This window comes from Amyelois transitella, chromosome 7 (genome assembly GCF_032362555.1).
Source record: "Amyelois transitella isolate CPQ chromosome 7, ilAmyTran1.1, whole genome shotgun sequence".
Lineage (NCBI taxonomy): Eukaryota > Metazoa > Arthropoda > Insecta > Lepidoptera > Pyralidae > Amyelois > Amyelois transitella.
In genome coordinates this window covers 2,338,861-2,361,460 of record NC_083510.1, presented here as the reverse complement: position 1 = coordinate 2,361,460, position 22,600 = coordinate 2,338,861, and the positions used below count along the sequence as shown (strand labels likewise).

At 34.3% G+C, this 22,600-nt stretch overlaps 1 protein-coding gene across 2 annotated transcripts in view; it reads left to right on the top strand.

The window, feature by feature from the left end:
* LOC106143558 (serine/threonine-protein kinase DDB_G0283821) overlaps positions 1–22,600 on the top strand; it is a 153,269-nt gene that overhangs the window by 65,462 nt on the left and 65,207 nt on the right. For both annotated transcript variants that reach the window (XM_013345682.2, XM_060945167.1), the window contains exon 3: positions 17,536–17,731. In XM_013345682.2, the coding sequence (XP_013201136.2) occupies positions 17,536–17,731 (196 nt within the window). The remainder of the gene's footprint in view (positions 1–17,535; positions 17,732–22,600) is intronic.

The following is a 22,600-nucleotide window of genomic DNA, read 5'->3' as shown; positions in this document are numbered from 1 at the left end:
TCTTGCTGACATTTTTTTGATATGTGCAAATATATCTCTCTCTCTCGCTCCTTGGCTAAATTCTCGGTTAGAAAGAGAGTTAGAAAGTGGACCCAGTGTAATGGTCACATCCCAGACATTTCATTTAAGAGAGGGCACGGATAAGATATTTTTGGCATCGCAATTAAAACGCTATTAGGTCAGAAGCTTTTAACTTCAGCGGTGAAAATGCATTAAATCAATTTATGAATCGAGTGAATTTTAACTAAAAATTTTAAATCAACATTGTTGTTTTCGATACTTTTTTGTATCCTAGTTGTGATAAAAATAAATAAACTAATGATGGAGTAATAATAATAAAATAAATGTATCCTTGTATTAATATATATAGATATATAATTATAGTCTTGGTCTTCAAGTTAGTTACGACATTTTCATTATTTTCAACTATTTAAAAAAGCTTAGACTTTAAATAAGACGCATATGTGTGTATATTAATTTTAAATAATTATTGGCTTGGCTCCATTCTCGGTTAGAGAATAAGTATACTTCTTGTTATTGTTTATTTTTACGTTTCATATTTAAGCGAAACTAATTAAATTAGATAACTAAGCGATCCAACTGAACGTGGTCATTCAATCTTTGCTTTGACAGTTCGCTCTGTCTACCCCTTAAAATCGTAGAGTATGTATACTACATACTTTTAAGATAACTTTTTATTATGTTGTAACCTTTCTAGAATTTCATCAACTCATTCATCAGAACATCCATATATTTCCCCCTCTTGAGAGACGTATGGGGTGTCGTAATAAGGTTTGGCGCGGCGTGGACAGCCCTGACTTATGTTATTAGCCGTCTGCAATCAATACGAGGCAGCCCTGTACACGGCGTTTGAGAGATTTATGTATCGTATTTCTGGAAAATTCAGACTGCTGTTTGAATTTGGAATGCTTAAAAATGTTTTGTGGAAAGCAAGGATGGTAAGATAAGTATAAAAAATGTATACGTTAAATTAAAAATTTCACTAACCCCTGACATAATGTTTTCATAGCGTATGTACTTGATTTGACTCTATCGAAGGTTATGAGATACCTAGATTTGAGTTAGAATCCTAGATAGTAGACCGATTTCCATCAAACATACATAAGAACACTTAAGACAAATATGTATATCTTTCAAACAAAAAAAAACACGCCTTTCTTTACATTTTCCTGCCTACTGGAAGAAATTTCTCTAAGAATAAGTAGTGCCCTTGTACTAATTTCTCTTTAGTTTAAGTTCTATCCTTTTTATTCCTTGATTATTATTGTATCTACACATATATATATATATATATAAATAAATAAAATACGGTGCCATCATAACTCCCGATTAGATGAAAAAAAAACAGACACGTCTATCCCCAACAGAAAATCCAAATTTCGTCAGAGGTGAAAAACTGAAATAATCGAATTGTACCACGCAAAGACCAGTAAGAGATTCGTATTTAAACTTACAATTATTGTTTATCTCTCGTTAATAGTATCGATTACTGTTTCGCATTTAATTCGATATTACGCGAATCTACTAATAAAATGTAACGATATTGCCTATTAACAGGTTAACTACAGGTATATTAACTTATTTCATTACCCAACGAATAGTTGTTACTCTAAAGTTTATCTACCGAATAGTTAATGTAGCAGTTTCGATTTCTCTAGTACTTAAAGTACTTAAGTCGATGTTTTTGTTATACTAACATACTCATATATGATGTCTTCATTCCTTACGGGAGAGATAGAACCATTGTCCTTCAAAGACTCGAAGGCCACGTTCAGATGAAGCCTTAGTAATCTATACTAATATTGTAAAGCTACAGAGTTTGTTTGTTTGTTTGAACGCGCTAATCTCAGGAACTACTGGTTCGAAATGAAAAAAATATTTTTGCATTGAATAGACAATTTATTGACGAAGGCTTTAGGCTATATAACATCACGATGCAACTATAAGGAGCAAAGAAATAATGGAATATGTGAAAAAAATTATTCATCCTTGAGGGCTTCAATGATGCCCAAAATAATTATTCCACTCTGACGAAGTCGCGGGAGCAGCTAGTGAAAGTTATACAAGTTTTGTACTTACTTCGAGGCATACTCAACCTGTGTATGTCCCGTATATACTCGTATTTATTTTATTTATTGTTCCTCTTCCTCCTGGTGCTAGTCCTGATTACATCCTGACTGCTCTGGATAGTTGCAATTATTGTTTATTTCTTCTGGCTTTAGTCCCGGTTGAATTATTTCGTCTTTGGAGAGGAGCCCGGGGTATGCCTATGACTATGGCCCTGGATCAGGAAGTCATCTCCAGTCGCTCAATGAGCACGGATCATTGTAGATTCAAAACGTCCGAGATAAAATTAAGGTACGTTACGTGCGCGTTTAATACCTTTTTTTATAAATAGAAGGATAAAAGTCTTCTCATCGTCGTATTTTCCGTGAAAACGTCTCTAAACTCCGGTGATAGATTGTCGAAGGCAATAACGTTTCTTGGAGCCATTCCGGAAGATTGCTCCCATTGTAGTTCGACGTCAGTAAAGGATATAATATATTTAGGATACTGGCATGTGTGATTCGATTCAATTGCTCCAATCTCAGCTATAAATAGATCGTTAAGTATCTAAAGCATGTTAAGTCCTTATCTCTCTCTCACTATAAGTAGTAAATACATACATACAAAAATCACGCCTCTTTCCCGGAGGGGTAGGCAGAGATCACATCATTTCACTTGCCACGATCCCTGCACACTTCTTTCGCTTCATCCACATTCATAACTCTCTTCATGCAAGCTCGTCGGTTTCGGGTAAGTAGTAACTATATCTCAATATCTAACTTCTTTAGTTTATTAGTTTTTTAATACAAATTATCGGAAGTTCCAAAGGAACAATTCTAATTGAAATTTAAAATATCGTAAATACGTCATTTTTAGTAGTCATGCGTATACCTATAATTACTTGTAGGTAATATATGCAATAAAGATTTATCAATTAGGTACTATGCTGTATTTAGCTTTGAGTAACCTTTTTTATGGTATTATGGAGTGTGGTTTTGGTTAAACTAAATTTTATTGGTATTATGGAGTCGGCAAGTGCGAATAGGATCACTCCATCTTTTTTGTGTGTATGTCGTACCTAAAAGGCTCTTAAAGGAATAAGAATATTGATCTAATGCAGGCTTCCATTTTGTGAAAATGAGACATGATACATATGATCATGTCTTTATCCCTTACGGGGTAGACAGAGCCAATAGTCTTGAAAAGACTGAATGGCCACGTTCAGCTATTTGGCTTAATGATAGAATTAAGATTCAAATAGTGACGGGTTGCTAGCCCATTGCCTAAAAGAAGAATCCCAAGTTTATAAGCCTATCCCTTAGTCGCCTTTTACGACATCCATGGGAACGAGATGGAGTGGTCCTATTCTTTTTTTTTTATTGGCGCCGGGAACCACACGGCAGACATGATACCGAAGACTATTTCCGTTTGTGCTAAATATTGATGTGATATTTAAATATATAGGTTCTTCAACTCTTGACTTACCAGGAGCTAACATCGCTATAGACTTGTAGTCGTAATTCACAACTAGACAACTGTTTATACCATCTTAATTATACAGTTTCTGTCTGGCAGTCTGCACGCGATCACGGAAACTTCTTGTTAGTTTCGGTACTTACAATTAGTATTTATTATGCACCTTGAATTAATGTACAAAAATCGTGAAAATAATCATGAAAATAATGTTGTGGTTCCCGGTACCAATAGAAAAAAGGAATAGGACCACTCCAACTCTTTCCCATGGATGTCGTTAAAGGCGACTAAGGGATAGGCTTATAAACTTGAGATTCAACTTTAAGGCGACGGGCTAGCAACCTGTCACTTTATATGAATCTCAATTCTATCAGTAAGCCAAACAGCTGAACGTGGCCTGACAATATTTTCAAGACTATTAGCACTGTCTACCCCGCAAGGGATAAAGACGTGATAATGTGTATGTATGTAATATTATTTAAAGCTAGTGTACCATACCTTTAGAATAGGACTATTTTCAATCATGACGAAATTCAAATATATGCCGTATTTGGGGTTCGTCATGATTAAAATGTTATTTGAGCTTCCTTAGTTTGTCTCTGAGTCTCCCAGGGGAGTCAACTTGGTAAAAGCTATGATGACAATTTACATATTTAACCTCACCATTATGTATTAATAATACAGGTATTAAGCGCGCACGTAGGTACGTACCTTTTTTTAGACTGTGGCTGTCTGACTGGCATCAACAACGTATCGCCCAAACCGCTGGGTCTAGACTTGAAATTTGGCTTTCATAAACATCGAAAGTCTATATTATCGAATAATAATAGATTAATTTGAACAAATAATTGAAACTGACACCAGTATCATTATATAGCACGTATTGGTTTTGCAAATTTCAACTTTCAATTCGAACAAATGAAATGAACTAAGTATAAATGAAGATATGTCTCTGAAATAATAAACATCGCTCATCATACAAAGATTGTGTTATCTATCAACGTGCAAAATATTTTATTGTGACCTATCTATTTTATACTTTTAGACTTATCAATTCGTGGACTATCTTCATTCGTACAACGCCACAGAATACAGAGATGTGCAACATCAACGTATAAATCACTTATTGCAGTTATGCAGCACAAGATATTACCATAATATATTTAAATCCATTAAAAAGGTTGGTTACAAAGTTTATGGAGGTCAGACGGGAGTCCCTTGTGTGAAAATCTGACTTCCACAACCCAGAATCATGGTCAAAAAACGAATTTAATGCTCTTCTGTATGTACTGGTACTAATGCCACGAGGAAGTTGAAATTAATTAAATTTGGACTTCTCTAAAGGCCAATTCACACCGACAGTCGAGTCGCGATGCAAAGCGTCGCAAACGATAAAAAAAGAGCCACTCAAAAAAGTAATTCTATTAAAACGCACACAATTCCACCGCGTCTGCTAAAATATGTATTCATCGCGCGCACGTTGCATCTACGGTGGTAGTCGCCTCTTACGACATCTTCTTTGAATCGAGTCTAAAACTAGACGGCACGGCGATACGATAATGTAAAGCAGTATTAATTCGCATCTATTTCAATACAATTGAATTACAACATCCGTGTAAACAGATGAAAAATGAAAAAATGAAAAATGAAAAATGTTTTATTCAGTACAAAAAATACAGAGTTTTCTACAACAGTTGCACTGACCGTCACACTAGGATTCCCTGTGTCGTGGCGACCAGTGTCTTCCCCTTAAATTTATTAAACAATTTTAATTTGTGTTTTTTGTGGATGAGAGCGTACGTTAAATAGTAATTGTAAAGTATTCTTACATATAATTGTAATAAATAAATAAATAAACACAATAAATATAAATATATACATTAGAAATACATGTAATACATATATACATAACAACATGCAAATATTTAAAATATATATTATATATATTAAACATATGTTTTATACATTATATATATTATACATAAAATATATATATATATATTTTTTTTTTTTTTTTTTTTTTTTTTTTTTTTTTTTTTTTTTTTTTTAATGCATAATTTCATATGACATTAAGTAACAAGTTCTCCGTCTCATTGTAGTTTTTAGTCATTAACCACTTGCATACAGTACGTCTACATCTTAATTTAGTCATTTTGACAATGGTCTTATCCACCCTGTAAATTTTCTTATATAGGTATGGACCCATAAATTTGAATGACCTACGCGCGAAGACTGTTTTGATTTTTGGATAGTCCCATCTGTAACCTCTATAGAATTTTCTTGCTAATTTCATGGCATTTTTGTGAAAACGTAGAATAGTTGCTGATATATACAATTGACGCACGCTAAGGAGCTGACGCTCTGAATAAAGTTTTTTAGTTGGGTATCTTCTGGGACGACTATATGCTATTTTTAGAATGGCTCGTTGAGCTCTTTCTAGTTTTAATATAAAAGTTTTTGGAGCTCCACCCCATACCACTATACAGTAGCAGATTACTGATTGACATAAACTCAGATCCGATTAGTGTTGCGATCTGTCGGTCTTTATATCACGATAGTTACATCAAAATTGCGCAACCTATGCCCTGCGACCTGATAGAGAATAGTATCAATTATATCTGAAAACATCGATCTCATTATGTCGATATCTTTAGGAACACTATTGGCCCGACCTGGCTGACCCTTTCAAAATGTTTAAAGACACAAATCCAGTACTACGATCACGCTATAAAACTCAGCTTCGCGTTGTATGTTTGAAAATGCCGAAATATCGAGAATGTTAATCATTTGTATTGAAAAGCAATCAATATAATACAAAATTAAATTTAAATGCGTTACTGATTGACTGATAATTTTGTATTATCTTCTTTAGCTATACGCTCTTGACAGAGTGGTCGTGGTTGTCATGTAGTCATGGAAGTGGAGGGTGCAAATGAAGCACGCAGCTCAATGCTTCGCCATTTTCTCTGCTCGAAGTCATATACTTTTACATTAGTTAACAGAATGGCCCACAATTGACTAGATTTGATCGCTCCAACGCGTAGGCAACCTCCCGTGCGGTCTACTGCCTTCAACTTCTCCTGGACGACAAGGCGTTCTATGGAAAAATAATAGCGTCTCGAGACGTGACAAAAGAATGTACAGCCGAAACTAATTTACGCTAGCTGAATTTTGACTCTTAAGGAGCATAGAAAAGCACTAAGTGAGGATTTTACACTGAAAGCCATTATATTTTTAATGATATGTACTAATAAAATAACGCTGAGGACAACGTAGCGTCTGATCAGTGATGGAATAACAGCTTTAGGCATAAATCATCCTGACGTCTGTATCATGTCGATATTTACTCTGTACGTATTATAGAAAGTTATTTGTTAGGCCGTAATAGGTGACCATAATGCCCCCGCTTCTATTTAACGATCATAATGGAGACTTCAAATATATCGACGTGCAAGGAACAACTAAATTATAACACCGATTTTTTTTTCTTAACACTTTTATAAAGTGGCAGTATTTTAGAGTATCCATAAAATCCATAGTGTCTGCCTACACCAATGGCGTGATGGTATATATGTATGTATGTTTAATACGCTTAATCGCTCAAAAGAAAGCTTATGTCAGACACCATTTCCTTTGCTAGATATGAATTTTGCTCGGCCTTTACATTCCGAGCGAGTCATGTCTTCATTAGTATTTGAACAGCAAAAGTTGAAAGAAAAATATCCAGTCTAGTCCATATATGTGGCGAAAATTGAATTTCCTCTATAAGTTCTCGTGATTATAGCCAATAACGATTCTTCATTTTTATGGCGATGTTATTTGGAGGCGTTTCCATTCACACTCATTGATAAAGTTTCATTGAATTCTACTTTCACTGGGCTTCTTAGATCATACAGCTCATTTACTGATAACATTGAAACATTTTAAACGGTCGCATTTACCGGTTTGATTGAGGACTTATTAATAGCATAGCATCATTAAGGTTCCTTTTTTATTGTACTTTGGTTGGTGTTTGGTGTAATTAGTTTTAGGTTAAGATCAGCGTTTTAACAAACGGTTCAGATTCGTGCCTGTTTTTTTATTTCGTTAGACAATGACCAAAAAATCACACAGTTACCTTTTAATATTTACATAATTTTAACAATTTACTTTGAAACTCGACAGAGTTAAATGGTCCTATTTATTTTCAAAGTTATCTTTAAAACAGGCAAAAGTTTAAAGCCACTAAAATGCAATTAAGTAATAGAATACCTATCTATACTATAACAGAATTGTGGTCAACAGTCACCGCTTGCCATAATAAATTAAATATTCATACACACTGTTGCAATATTTGTAAGTACAAAACAAATTTAACCACAGACAATAAACCGTTTGAACAATAAACCTTAATTTGTTTAACTAAGAATATTGACAGCAATAATTCTTGCGCCGGCTACAAATGAAGCTTTGTCATGACTGACGCAACGATGGGACGTAAAATTTTAGCAACAATAAATACCAAGTGGACACTAATTTGTTCAAAAGTGTCTATTTAGTATTGCTTTAAAACATCTTTTTGGCAATATTTTAAATTTTGGAACTGGGAAAATGGCTCAATGGTATAGAGAGGTGGATGGTCAAATGTGGACGGTATAAAATAAAACTAAAGGGCAAAGTCACACTACAACAACATCAAAAAATCATAAGTTAGTTTCAGAATATTCGATTGTAAAAACATCAAATATACAATAATCATAGTTATTTATTGCTACTGAATGAAAATAAAATTTAATTAGAATAAATATAAAAAAATAAGGATAATTTTATCTTGTTAATATCATAATTTTACACTCGCGTTCATATGGACCAAGCTTCACTACCGCAAACCACACTGTATACATAAATATCAATCAAATGTGTGACAATAATTTTATTAGGCATTCCTCCAGTCATTCAATAATTGTGTTGCAACGTCAATTGTCTTTCGTTGTTACAGATAAACATAAGAATGGATAATATAAAGTTTAAATTTTCTCATCAGAGGTTTTCTTAATATTGGCGAGCAAAAGCTTGTCGTAAAATAAATTTAACAGCTCGTAATAATTTAAAGACAATTTGGTTGCGTTAGTTTTCTTTACTTCACGTGAAAACGGTGGGAAACGGTGAAGAAGTAGATTTCGTGAAGTTCGAGGTATTAAAAAATCCTAGTTGTGGACTAAAGGACGATCCAAAAACAAAGTAACAAAGAAGGTAACAAAAACGACGAGGAGAGCGAGCGAAAAAGTTTGCAAAAAAGTGCCTTAAAAACATTAAAGTTTAATCACCTAACAATATTAATTTAAACTGCAGCATGCCTTTTTATCATATGAATTGTGCGTTTAAATTGGTAGTTAAAATTAAAAAGAAAAATTTATTTTCTTCTTTTAAAAACGTTTTAATAAATCCTTTTCTAAAAGAGTTTTTTTTTTCTTTTAATTTATTTACACTTAAGATAACTACTCAAAATAGAATGTCTACAAATGTCTCAAAACAACTAAAAAATATACATATGTAAATCAATGTACTCTACTTACGAAATTATAATTTTAATACCTAAATCGCGTAACAAAATCTCTTTTTTGAAGTCGTTGAAAATTAGACTTATTTTTTCGCTCTCTATTTGATATTTGGTCTATTGTGATGCAACGAATGTCATTCAGTTCATTGGATAGGTCGAGAGATGTAGCAACCACTTACGCTTTCCGTCATAAATATATTAAGATTGTTGTCTGTCTGTTTGTACGTACGGTTCAATGGAGATGAATGGTTGGTAGTAGAGTTAATTCCCTTTTAGCATTGTTAGAGTTGTTGTAAGTGGTTTTAAATATGTATGGGTGTTTAGATTTGATCTTTAGTTTTGACATTTTAAGCCGACGGCGCTGGGAAGGGTTATGTCTTTCGATGAGTACCTACCGTTATTTGGCAATCTTAATGACAGCGAGAAATGGAACAAGTAAGGTTTAGGAAAAAATGAGAGCTTAGGATCAATGGGTACTGAAAATATTGGCGTCATCAAGTCAACGTCATCAAGTGGAAATGAAGTCGTGAGAATGCAGAAGATCGGTTAAAGTGGATATAAATATTGTCTGTTACGGCTACACATTTTAAGCAGGCAAATATGAGAGTGATAATACTTAGTTGAGTAACACAAACTTCGAAGTTTTTTCGAGGCTTATTACTCAATCTGTCTAATATTGCCCTGTAAGTTTTTATTTATTTATCGTTTACCAAACCACTTGGTCGTAGAAGAATGTTATTTGCCATGTCGGTTTAAAGGCCTATTAATTTGTTCTATAAACTGGGTATACTAAATTTAAAAAGTACTTTGTAAAGTTACATTAAAGATTTTTATTAGCTTCTATTTCCCCAGGTATATTAACATTGTAACTGTTTAACTTTAATACTGTCAAATCAACATACTATTTAACAGTCTTGAGACAAGTTTATGATTTCCCGCCATTCACACCTCCGCGATCGATGCTAAGATTGTTCATAGAAAACGTTATAAATTTTATTCACAAATTTAACACTTACCCGAGTGTTATTTGTTCTCAGCGTTGACGTTGTTTACATTCCTGTTGATTGAAATGGGTGAAGCTGTAGAAAGTTTTGCATTATTCAAATAAGTATGTACCTAAAATGACAAGTCGGATGATATTTTACTGGGAAACTATTAGTGTTGTGAGCATAGAAATATTAGGAAAGATTCACTTATCAATAAACATACATATTACAAAAAAATACTTGTTAAGATCAAAGTTGAGTCATTCATATCTGAAATAATATTTGTTACTTAATAATTGATCCAAAAATTTTAATTCTGATTTCTATAACCTCAGTAAATTTTTTTTTGGCATATAGCTGGAATAATGTTGGATACTTTTCGATTATTAAAGTGGCAATTTATTTAAAAATGAACCTTACAATTTAAAAAATGTCATCTACAAAGGAACATATTGTTGCTGTTCTTAAAATCTCTAATATCATTTGGAGGACATTTCCCGTACAAAATAAATGGTTGCTCGTAAATTTTATTAAGTGCTATTAAAGCTAGTGCTGGCCACTTTAAAGTGTCAAAGAAAAATAAGTTTGTACATGAGTTTGCTTTATACTAACACGCGCCATTTTATTTTATTACTTTTTTAAAATTGTTCGTTATTTGAAAAAAATTTTGTTTTTGGCCAGTACTAGTAAAGAAAAAAGGCTTATTAGTTTCAGTAAGAGTTCACTAATAATCGTTTCGTGGAAATAACCGTTTAATGATATAAGACAATACTTTTTTCATTAAGACTTACAGATATTTTCTTGTATTGTAAAATGGGATTATTCAATCTTACATCGGAACAAAAGAAATTAAAAATTAACATTCACTTAATTAAACGTGGAAACTGAGGATCGTCACGTGAGAAATGTTTTAATATTCTCTTTACCGTTTCGTTCTGTCTCATACATAAATACTTCATACATACACATTGTAGTATTGTATTTACGGTCTGCTTGCGATTCCCGTGTGAGTGTAGGTTCGGTTCCTTGCTGAGCAAATTATGTTCTTACTGGTAATTTGATACGGTTAAAGAAAATTGGACGTCATTTCATTGTGCTTTTTTCAAAAGAAGCCGAACGAAATTAAATGACTTACTTTTTTTACCGACTTCAAAAAGAGGGAGAGGTTCTCAGTTATGCTGTTAGGTTATTTTTTGGTCATGATTGCAAGGAATTTCGATTTTTTAATGCTTTTTTAAAGTAGGTATTAAATATTAGGTGATTAATAATTAGTGTAGTAAGTACCTAACAATAATTTCAGAAAAACCAAAATTGGTGATTCATATCAAAATCGTCATGCACGGCAAGAAATTAAACCTGTATATTATTAATTTAAAATTTATATTTTAATATCACATAGTTTGTAATAAGTTATAAATTTTAAATAAATACCGGTAATACATGAAATCACTTTAAAAAATATTGACATTAATTATGTATTCCATATAATTTGATAACAAATTAATCAATGCTTCAAAACAAATTGATCTTTAACTTGAGTCAAAGAACGATTTAATCACAAAATTACGTTACCTTACCATCGGCAGCCACAAACGATTTACAAAGGTCAGATTATATCGATATTATTGCGATTTTATTCAATGAGCTTGTTCGATCGCATTGTATTATCGAGTAGTGTTTGACACTGAATAATAATAGGAACTAATGTATTCATTTGTCATCATTTACTTACGTTTTTAGAAGGCCTTTAATGTAAAACTACTTAAGGTTTAAGTATATCCCCACCCTACTAGTGTTGCCAAACTATCGATAGTTGACCTCAGATATCATCTATAATATCGATAGACCTATTGACTTTTACTTGACTATCGACCGTGCCGTGTGGTTCCCGGGACCAATAGAAAAAAGAATAGGACTATTCCATCTCTTTCCCATGGAGGTTGTAAAAGGCGACTAAGGGATAGGCTTATAAACTTGGGATTATTTTTAGGCAGTGGGCTGGCAACCTGTCACTATTTGAATCTCAATTCCATCATAAAGCCATACAGCTGAACGTGGCCTTTCATTCTTTTCAAGACTGTTGGCTCTGTCTAGCCCGATGGAGTGGTCGTATTATTTTTCTTTTGGTGCCGGGAACCACACGGCACGACAAGAGTGTAATGATAATAAAATCGGCTTACAAAAAGACATGATGACGCTATGCATGTAAGATTAGTTCCTAGGACGAAATTCCGCGTATATTTTAAACTTGATAGTTTAAAATACATACTGATTGTCATACTGATGTATGACATCACCGGTCGTAACCTCAGCGGCTGGTCGTCATCAAGGAGAGGTTGCAACGTGACTTGACATTAGAAGTTTCTTGTTTTGAGCTTGTTTTCAATCAAGATCACAGCGGAAAAGAATTCGTATGCCCTAGGTATTAAGAGCAGAAATATTAGTATCTGGAGACAGGCAAGGTTAAGCTGGGTGTATGAGTGGTGAGGTGGATTAGTGTTGTAGTCCAAGTTTGATAAACGAAGAACAGTCGTGTGAATTCCACGTGGATTAATTAAGTTCTTGAACTGATGGTTAATATAGTAAATATAGCAATCAATAGGAGCTTCCTTAGAGACATGAGGTCACTTGAGTAAGGATGAATGGACAACAAAAATTAACATATGTACATATGCACACACCATCACGCCTGTCTCCCATTGGGGTAGTCAGAGACTATGGATTTCCACTTGCGGTGATCCTTAGACCTCTCCCGCTTCCTCCACACTCATTATTCTTTTGATGCATATGCGACGATTACTGACATACATAGACATAAATTTAGTCCTTGCAAGTTCGAAGAGGCCGGCCCTATCCCACTTTTATAGTCAGCTCTGCCTTATAAAAAGTTAGTGTAAGTTAACGTCTTATGGGAACTAAAAGTAGACACGGGATGGCTGAGTCTACTAGTTTATTAGGGTTTCTTTTCAACACTTATACTTTTATCACGTCTTTATCTCCTTCGAGGAGTACAGAGCTGAATACATGACTTGTAAGCCACTTTAATTTAAATGACGGTAATGAGATTGATAGATTATGATGCTAAATAATGTAACGATAAATTCTCATACAATACTTCAAACGATTTAAGATATTTCAAAATATTTGACAAACTCTGTCTGTGCCTCTATCAAATGACGCCATACTTCAATATACTCGTGTTATCTGCTACGTATCAGATTTTTTGCCTATAAAAGTTTACAATCGCGAACTTTATTACGAGGCACGACTTCACAATTAACTGTTGATCGTAAATGGACCTTTTGAAAGATGCTGTGTGTGTGATGCAATGATAAGTGGCGAATTAGATGGGACGCTGTGAGGGCCGGTTGCGAAAACCGACAAGTAATTCTGAAATTACAGAGACAATTTTTTTTTTATAATTGCATTACCAATTGTGGTGTATCGCTCGCCTTAGGCTTCTTTGAAATAGTTTGCTTAGGTTTCAATTGTTTTGAGACAATAATGCTCAAAGTATATCGCAATGGCACTTGGTTGTGATTTAGGCTTTGTTTGTTCTGTATTCGTAATTTTCTGTTATTGCATTAGATTTCAATGCAATGCATTACTATAGCAAACTTTATATATTAGGTATATTATACTTACCTTTTTTGTAAGAAGAGTAGTTCAATGTATTGAACACTACTTGTCACAGGGATATTATTCGAACTTGTATGAGTCAAGTGTACTATTTTAAATCATTTTTACAAAAAAAAAAAACAAAACAATGTTGGCATTCAATACAAACATCACATAGTCACGTCTTTATCTCTTGCGAGGTAGACAGAGCCAACAGTCTTGAAAATATTGAAAGGCCACGTTAATGACGGAATTAAGATTAAAATAGTTACAGGTTGCTTTTCAATCGCCTACAAGAGGAATCCCTAGTTTATAAGCCTATCCTCTAAACAAATATGTAAGAACTACATAAACAATTTGATTTATCTCTTTTACAAGAGAAACCTGGTACATTTCAGCTCTCAAAATCGCCACCGCCTGATGGACAGACCCATTAACATGAGACCAGGGAGAAAACTAGTTGTGCTATAAAGACTAAATTACTAGAATAATGACTTGGTAGCATTATGTAGATGAGAAGTTACCTAGGCGAGAATTAAATAAGTTTACGTGAAAGTGAACGAAAGGCGGGGGCGTGCACTAGTGCAGATACAAATTATGGAAAGCGTAGAATGATAGATTTATTAATGTTGCCGTCTCTTACTCAAATGTGTAACCTAATTAAAAAAAAAATTTTACTTTCATTTCTTTCTTGATTTCATTCATTCATTCATTCATTCATATTGAGACATTCAAGTGTATCTAAAGATTTACAACTTAGATATTATCAAGTCTTAAAATATTATCAAATGCTTTATGGAGTAATGTATGTGGGGGCAGAAATCGTACAAAAAATCTAAAAGTCTAGTTTTATTTAGTTACTAGTTGTGCCCGCGACTTCGTCTGCGTGGAATAGTTATTTTGGCCATCATTGAAGCCCTCAAGGATGAATAATTTTCCCCGTTTTTTCCCCATATTCCATTATTTCTTTGCTCCTTATAGTTGCAGCGTGATATTTTACCTATAGCCCAAAGCCTTCCTCGATAAATGGTCTATTCAACGTAAAAAATATTTTTAAATTCGAACCAGCAGTTATTGAGATTAGCGCGTTCAAACAAACAAACAAACTTTTCAGCTTTATAATATTGGTTTAGATGTATAAAGATCTAGTTTTATTTACTTATATTTCTGTATCATTCTGCATTCTTTTCATTTTGTGGCCGCACCGACATATTCGTATTATTACATATATAATATGTAATTACATCGTCACTACAATTATTTATAACGTTTATAACTTTTTCATAACATTTTACAGTGAAGTTTAGTTAGGGTTTCTATTGAACTTTATGTCCCGTTAAAGTTATTAAGAAATACCTATTAGGTGTTTTTTTCTGCTATTAATATGTAGTCCCACAGTGAAAACCACAAATAATTTATTTTTTACATATGTACAAATAATCACGTCTATCTCCCTTGCGGGGTAGACAGAGCCAATAGTCTTTAAAAGACTCATAGGCCACGTTCAGCTGTTTGGCTTTAAGATAGAATTGAGATTCAAATTGTGACAAGTTGCTAGCCCATCGCCTAAAAGAGGAATCCCAAGTTTATAAGCCTATGCCTTAGTCGACTTTTACAACATCCATGGGAATGATGGAGTGGAGTCTTTTTTTATTGGGGCCGGGAACCACACGGCTGAAGACGAAGATGATACATACATACATATGGTCACGTCTATATCCCTTGCGGGGTAGACAGAGCCAACAGTCTTGAAAAGACTGAATGGCCACGTTCAGCTATTTGGCTTAATGATAGAACCGAGATTCAAATAGTGACAGGTTGCTAGCCCATCGCCTAAAAGAGGAATCCTAAGTTTATAAGCCTATCCCTTAGTCGCCTTTTACGACATCCATGGGAAAGAGATGGAGTGGTCCTATTCTTTTTTGTAATAGTGCCGGGAACCACACGGCACTATTACAAAAAACGAAGATGATATTTTAACTATAGGAATTTCTGTCAGTGGTAGCAGACATAACGTTGCACCCTCACTTCAAATTCCCGTACTTTTTTCAGTTGAGAAACGTACACTCAACGGCAGAGGAACATGACGCACCACCACTTAAAGTTTTGTATGTCGTATGAACAGAAGGGTTTCTTTTTCTCTACCGTTGACTGTACCTCCACGGTTCCGGCGAGTGCACTCGTTTCGCAAGGTGCATGCAAAGTGCATTGTGCAATGCAAAATGCCAGCCGAGCTTTTTAAGTGCAGGTCAAGGACTTGCAAGTTCGGGCCACCTTTGATTGGCAAAGGATTGGTATTTGATTTAAATACTAAAGTGGCTGTTTGGAAATATGAGGGCGGTCACACGGTTAAATGATTTTTTTTTAAGTGACCCAATTCGATTTGAATACCAGCCAATACTAATATTTCTTTGTAATGTATATTCCTAATTTGAAGCGACAGAATAATGAAATTGCATATTATATTTATATTAAAGTGTTTCTTATCAATTGAAAATTAAAGACAAAGAAGAAACCGTGATATAATATTTTCTTAACTTTATGAGATATCAAATAAATGTAATTATACCTATCACCTGAATATAATAGGAATTGTCTGATTTTGAGCAGTATGTATATAGGTAGTATTCAAATTCAAATACTAAAAATTCTTAATTTTACTCTTTCATTGAAAGCAAATTGAAACTCAATCATTACGTTTCTTACTATTTAAATACCTCACGCGCACGATTTCGTTATCAAGTTAAAACAAAGTTACTTATACATCCAATAACTTTACCTGTTTTAGTTACGTTTAAGCCTCATTTACGCCATTTTCGTATCATAATGTTGTGGCAAATGAGTATAATCTTGATGAAATTTACTGCTAATGAAAACATGGCTCTCGTCGCTCGAATTAATAGTCTACATTACTGCGTCAACCCCGCTTTGTATAACCAATAGGCTTGGTTTGTTATGGGTTTATATCACTACATTGACGGCCTGTGTAACGCAGCGGTAGTACGCTTGTCTGTGATACCGGGGGTCCCGGGTTCGAATCCCGGCCAGGGCATGATGAGAAACGAACTTTCTCTGATTGGCCTGGGTCTTGGATGTTTATCTATATAAGTAGATATTTATTATGAAATAGAGTATCGTTGAGTTAGTATCTCGTAACACAAGTCTCAAACTTACTTCGAGGCTAACTCAATCAGTGTGTAAAAAAAACATTATACCGAAGTATATATAACCTACTTTAATTTAATGTTATGATTAAAATTAAATTTTCGATCTTCTATTAAACGGGTGTTCTTTACTCGACACTATGTTGTTTAATGTGATTTCTTTCCCTTCCAAATACATTCACCTTTAACTCACGACTAACTGCACTGTAAATCAATGCACCAGATAACAAATGTGAGTAGGATCAAAAACAGCCTTCGTAATCTTCTAGCACATAAATACTATTACAAACTAAATCATTAATGATACATATTTCCACGTCCATATTCCTTGCGGGGTAGACGTAGCCAAACTGTAGTAAAAATATTGGAAGTCCACGTTCAGCTGTATCGCTTTATAATAGAATTAAAATAATCACGAATTCCTATAAGTGCAATAAATTATCTAAAGCGATCCATCTTTAGATAACAGATAGGCCCTAAATTTGGACAGCCGAGATATACGTGTTAGACTAATATTTTAACTTACCAGACACCTATAATTTTTTATTACATACATACATACATATGGTCACGTCCATATCCCTTGCGGGGTAGACAGAGCCAACAGTCTTGAAAAGACTGAATGGCCACGTTCAGCTATTTGGCTCATTAAATTTTTTTTATTTAACACATAAATTTTCTTCCACAGAGTTTCCTAGCGGCGAACGCGAAATGCTGGTGGGCCGGAGCCCTAGCGGCGGCTACTACGGAGCTCCGGTACGCGGGGTACGTCGCCCCGGGGGTGCTCCTCGTGGCAGGCGCGCCCCGGGCTCTGGAGACTGTGCGGGGCGCGTACGCTCGCTCCGTGCTCAAACCACCACCGACGTATCTCATTTGCGGATTGGGTGAGTGAACTTTTTTTTTTAATTTTTTTAACCCTCTGACTGCCGTGGACGTTTTTAGGCGTGAGTTTGATAGCTACTGTACTGTCGTGACACACTAATGACACCTTAAATGTTTAAAATTCGTTTAACTCAAACCAAATAAGAGTTCGAAAAAATTACCCAATACTTTTTCTTAAGTTCAGGGTATAGGCAAAATATTGACAGTCACGAACCCATCAACGAGTCTATATTCCCCAACAAGTATTGTCCACGAACATTTAAAATTAGAATGAATGGGTATCTTGCGGATGGTATGTTACATCTTCACCTTCATAGCCACAACAAATGCTCCAATTAAATGAAAAAAAAAAACAAACGAAATAGACAAATTTGCTGACTGGCTGTTAGAAAGTGTACATACGTAATCATTGAAGAAGGAGATAACTAACGATATAACTAAATAAATACAATTTTCATAGTGTCTGCACAACGCAAGCAAGCGCTGAAATTTAGATGATTTTATTTCAGTAGGTACCGTACCAAATTGAAAAATCAAAACGGAACAAATCCATTTCGTTTGATAAGATTTCTGGTACGTTTCGTTGCACGCAAGCTGCATTACATAACGGAACGTCCTTGCAAGGCCGTGTAAGGTGTCGACAGCGTAGAACGCACGCTTTGTTCGTGTTCATATTGTGGTACAATAAACATGACTTGCTTTGTAATTAAAATAGCTTTAAAGAAGGGATGTGGTATGATACCTACTTACCTAATAAAAAAAACAATACTTTGTTAGGTACCTACCTACTAAAAAAAACTTAAAAATACTGTTTTTAAAATTCAGGCTTTCTGAAGAATTTAGACCTTAATATACTATAAAAATATATTTTTTTATTACACCCCATATATTTTCTTTCTTTAGAATTTTACAATAGATAGCTCATTCATAAAAGTATTTTTGAAAAAAAGATACGGTCTAATTGAGGGCCTCCTCCTTTTTTTGAAACCGGTCAAAACCACAAATTTATGAATACACAAACAAGTCGAATAAAGCATCACATTTAAGATGGTTAATAAAAAGACGATTAAAAATTGAGAAAATCTACCGTAGGCGTTTACTTTCACGCAAACAGCATGAACGTTACATAAACTAGACGTCCTTACAAGGCCGGCGTCATCGGCATGGCGTAGGTTAGTTATCTGTGGCGTGGGTGACCAAAATTCAAATTCAAAATTTTCATTCATCATTATAGGATAGGTACTTTATATCCATACTAATATTATAAAGCTGAAGAGTTTGTTTTGTTTGTTTGTTTGTTTGTTTGTTTAAACGCGCTAATCTCAGAAACTACTGAACCGATTTAAATAATTCTTTCACTGTTAGATAGTCTATTAATCGAGGAAGGCTATAGGCTACATTTTATCCCGGATTTCCTACGGGAAACATCAACAATGACGGTGAAAGTTGAATGAGTCGGCCATCTGCGAGCTTTCCACGCGAACGCTGCGCAAACCAACAAAGATATAGTAAAACAATGTACTAAAGATGTGAAGTACTCATTTTTTGCCACAAAAAAGTCCGCGAGAGCATATATCTATCTCTTAAGGTTTACTTACAATAACCACTTTTATGTTCATTTTTTAAGATTATTTTTTCATTATACACATAAGTTATTTTGAAACCAATTTTCTTTAATTCAGTATTAATCCTTATCCAAATAAATATGTTTATTACTTTCGGCTTTTCATGTAGACTAAAATTGCCATTTACAGTATATAAATCAGACGAATAGGTTTTGAGATATAGTCGTTATAAGCAATTTGCAGCGAAACATTTAATACGGCGAACCAGCGTTCTTTCTAATACGCGTGACAGCCTGACCGCCCCGCCCCCGCCCCCCGCCCCCTCACCCCGCATCTTTCGATTGCCCTTATTACTATTTTAAAGTAAAGTATCAGCCTGTAAGATCCCACTACTGGGCAAAGGCCTCTCATCTCACTATACGGTCTCCGTTCCGTCGCGGGTAATGATGTGGGCCAAGTCGTCGCCAAGTCGCATAACAATTAGCAGCTATAATTGATAAAGCCGAGGAGGATGTTTGCAAAAATAAATATGATGCCCAAAATAACTATTCCACGCGGACGAAGTCGCGGGCACAGCTAGTCGCTTAATAATTGTCAAAACGTATGGTTTAACAACATTGGTTGACGTCAAATGAATTACTTAAAACTAAGTTTACTGCCGCTTCCAAGGCGTCAGTGCAGAAGAAGCGGTAACAACTGACCGAACGCTTTGTTCTCATCGGCATTATTGAATAATTAGCTTATTAGCGATATTTGCGGGTCAAACCTAGGGTGATGTACCGCTGACGCTTTCCCGTGTAGCGACTATCATCGGCGTTTGGGGCCGGCGCGTGACGGTCGAACGGTTAAGGACTTATAAAATGTTTCGTACAGGTTCATATCTTATTATCACGCCCGTGTACCAATGACTGTTTTATATGTTTTGATTTTTAACCAACTTACATACATACATACATAAAATCACGCCCCTTTCCCGGAGGGGTAGGCAGAGACTACCTCTTTCCACTTGCCACGATCTCATTTAACCAACTTATGTATTTATTTATTGAAAACAACCTGCTCATAGTGACGGCCTCTGTGGCGCCGCGGTAGTACGCTTGTCTGTGACACCGGAGGACCCGGGTTTGATTGGCCTGGGTCTTGGATGTTTATCTATATAAGTATTTATTATAAAATACAGTATCGTTGAGTTAGTATCTCGTAACACATGTCTCAAACTTACTTCGAGGCAACTCAATCAGTGTAATTTGTCCCGTAGGTATATATTTATTTATTGTAAGATGTTTAATCATAATCCAATATAGGTTTAATTTACTTGCATGCTTGCGAAGGTTGAATATAAAACTTCATTTAAAAACCTGACTTATCCTGGATAAGTCAGGTTTTTTAAATGAAGTGATTGTGGTCCCTGACAGACTCCAAACTAACGCCACGAGAATGATTGGTTAACAATATAATGATCTACACCTATTAATGTAATCTTTTAATTTATTCCAACATTATCTAATAATTAAACATACATTGTTATTTGCAAAAAATATTCCATTCATATTATAGATACTCGGACCAATGACTTGCTAAAATAGATGTATGTAAATGCTAATCTCTACTCTATGAATGAAATAATCGTTATATCACGCATTGTTTTAAACATGACAGTACTTTTAATTAAATGTAAAACAAAAATTAGGATGACACCACATTGGTGTATGAATTAATATGAATTAATTCGATATTATCTACCAACCTGAGATTTTGTCAACCACATTTGGAGTTAAGACGTGACTGTATTAATTGATAGTTTCTGCTATGTAGGTTTTGTATGAATATTATAATTGTAGTAAAGGCTAATGTAATTAAAATGTATTTAAAAAAAAAACAAATGTAATCCTAATTTTGAGTTTATACCTATCATTAATATTTGCGCGCCTGCATGCAGGTTGATTTATATGTAAAAAATATCATGCAAATAAATTATTCTATTCTAAACATTATATGATCCCCGATAAAGTATAAAATCCTCACTCCATCTTTGTGAACCATTGTTTTAAAAATGTTTTTAAGGGCTTGATTTTGCAAGCAGTGGTTTATTGAAATTAAATCAGAATATAAGTGATTATATGTATGTTTGTATAAAAACATAAGTGCGCAACGCAAGTAAATCGTAAGTAGCAATAAACAAATCAATCCGGTTTTTTTTTTCAGAAAGAAAACAACAAAACCAGTATTACAACAGCACATTGTTTTCGAAAGTCACATATAGAGAAATGCAATCCATATTCCGCTTTGTAAATACAAGAAACGCACCTGCTTCTGTGTCCGTTCAGTATATTTATGGGCTCGCAGTTAAAACAAGTTATCATAAATACGCGTTAACGCTTACAAGGAAAGGCATGTCATGTTATAAACATTCACTTTTCATATAAATATATTTTGGATATTAACTCAAACAGAGTCAGATTTATAAGGGTTAGGCTTATAAACTTGAGATTATTCTTTTAGGCGATAGGCTAGCAACCTGTCACTATGAGAATCTCAATCAATATATCATTAAGCCTTAAGCTGAACGTGGCATTTCAGTCTTGCAAGACTGCCAGCTTTGTCTACCCCGCAAGGAATGTAGATTTGACTATATCTATGTATGTATGTAGAGTAAGATTTGAATGCGCATTGAGGCCTGCATAATATTTGTCAATGGAACAACGTAGAAATGTGATATTTTACATTGAGTCATTCTTTTCGCAAATAATAGCGCATTGGCCTATGATAACCTCCACTGGGGATTTGATCTGCGATCATTTCCTGATAAACAATTCAATTATCTTCTCATGATTGACCTAGATATTAGATGATTTATTGAAAGTTTCGAGTAAACCTAATAATTCTCTGTTTCTCAAAGTTATCTGTAAAATATAATCACAAACCAGCGTTGATTTAATTAAAGTCGCTTAACAGAGGGAAACTTGTGGCCAGAGTTATTTAATTTGGCCATTGCATGTCTTGTAAAATTTCTCTGTTTGTCTTGGGTCTTATTTTAAAGATAATATAGTTAATGTTTTTAACATAAAATATCTTATCTTTACAAATTTAAACTAACTCTCTGGCACACTCAATATGTGAGTGCTAAATTCGTGAATGTTCATGTCAAAATTTGCTCCGGTTATTAAAACGATTTAAGCTGTCCATTCTCATAGGTATCAATCATTCGGTCACGAACAACTTTTACATATTTAAATAAACAATACTATCCGTTATATAATATCTCGTAAGACATTTTTAGGAGTACTTTTCAACATGTAATGTATT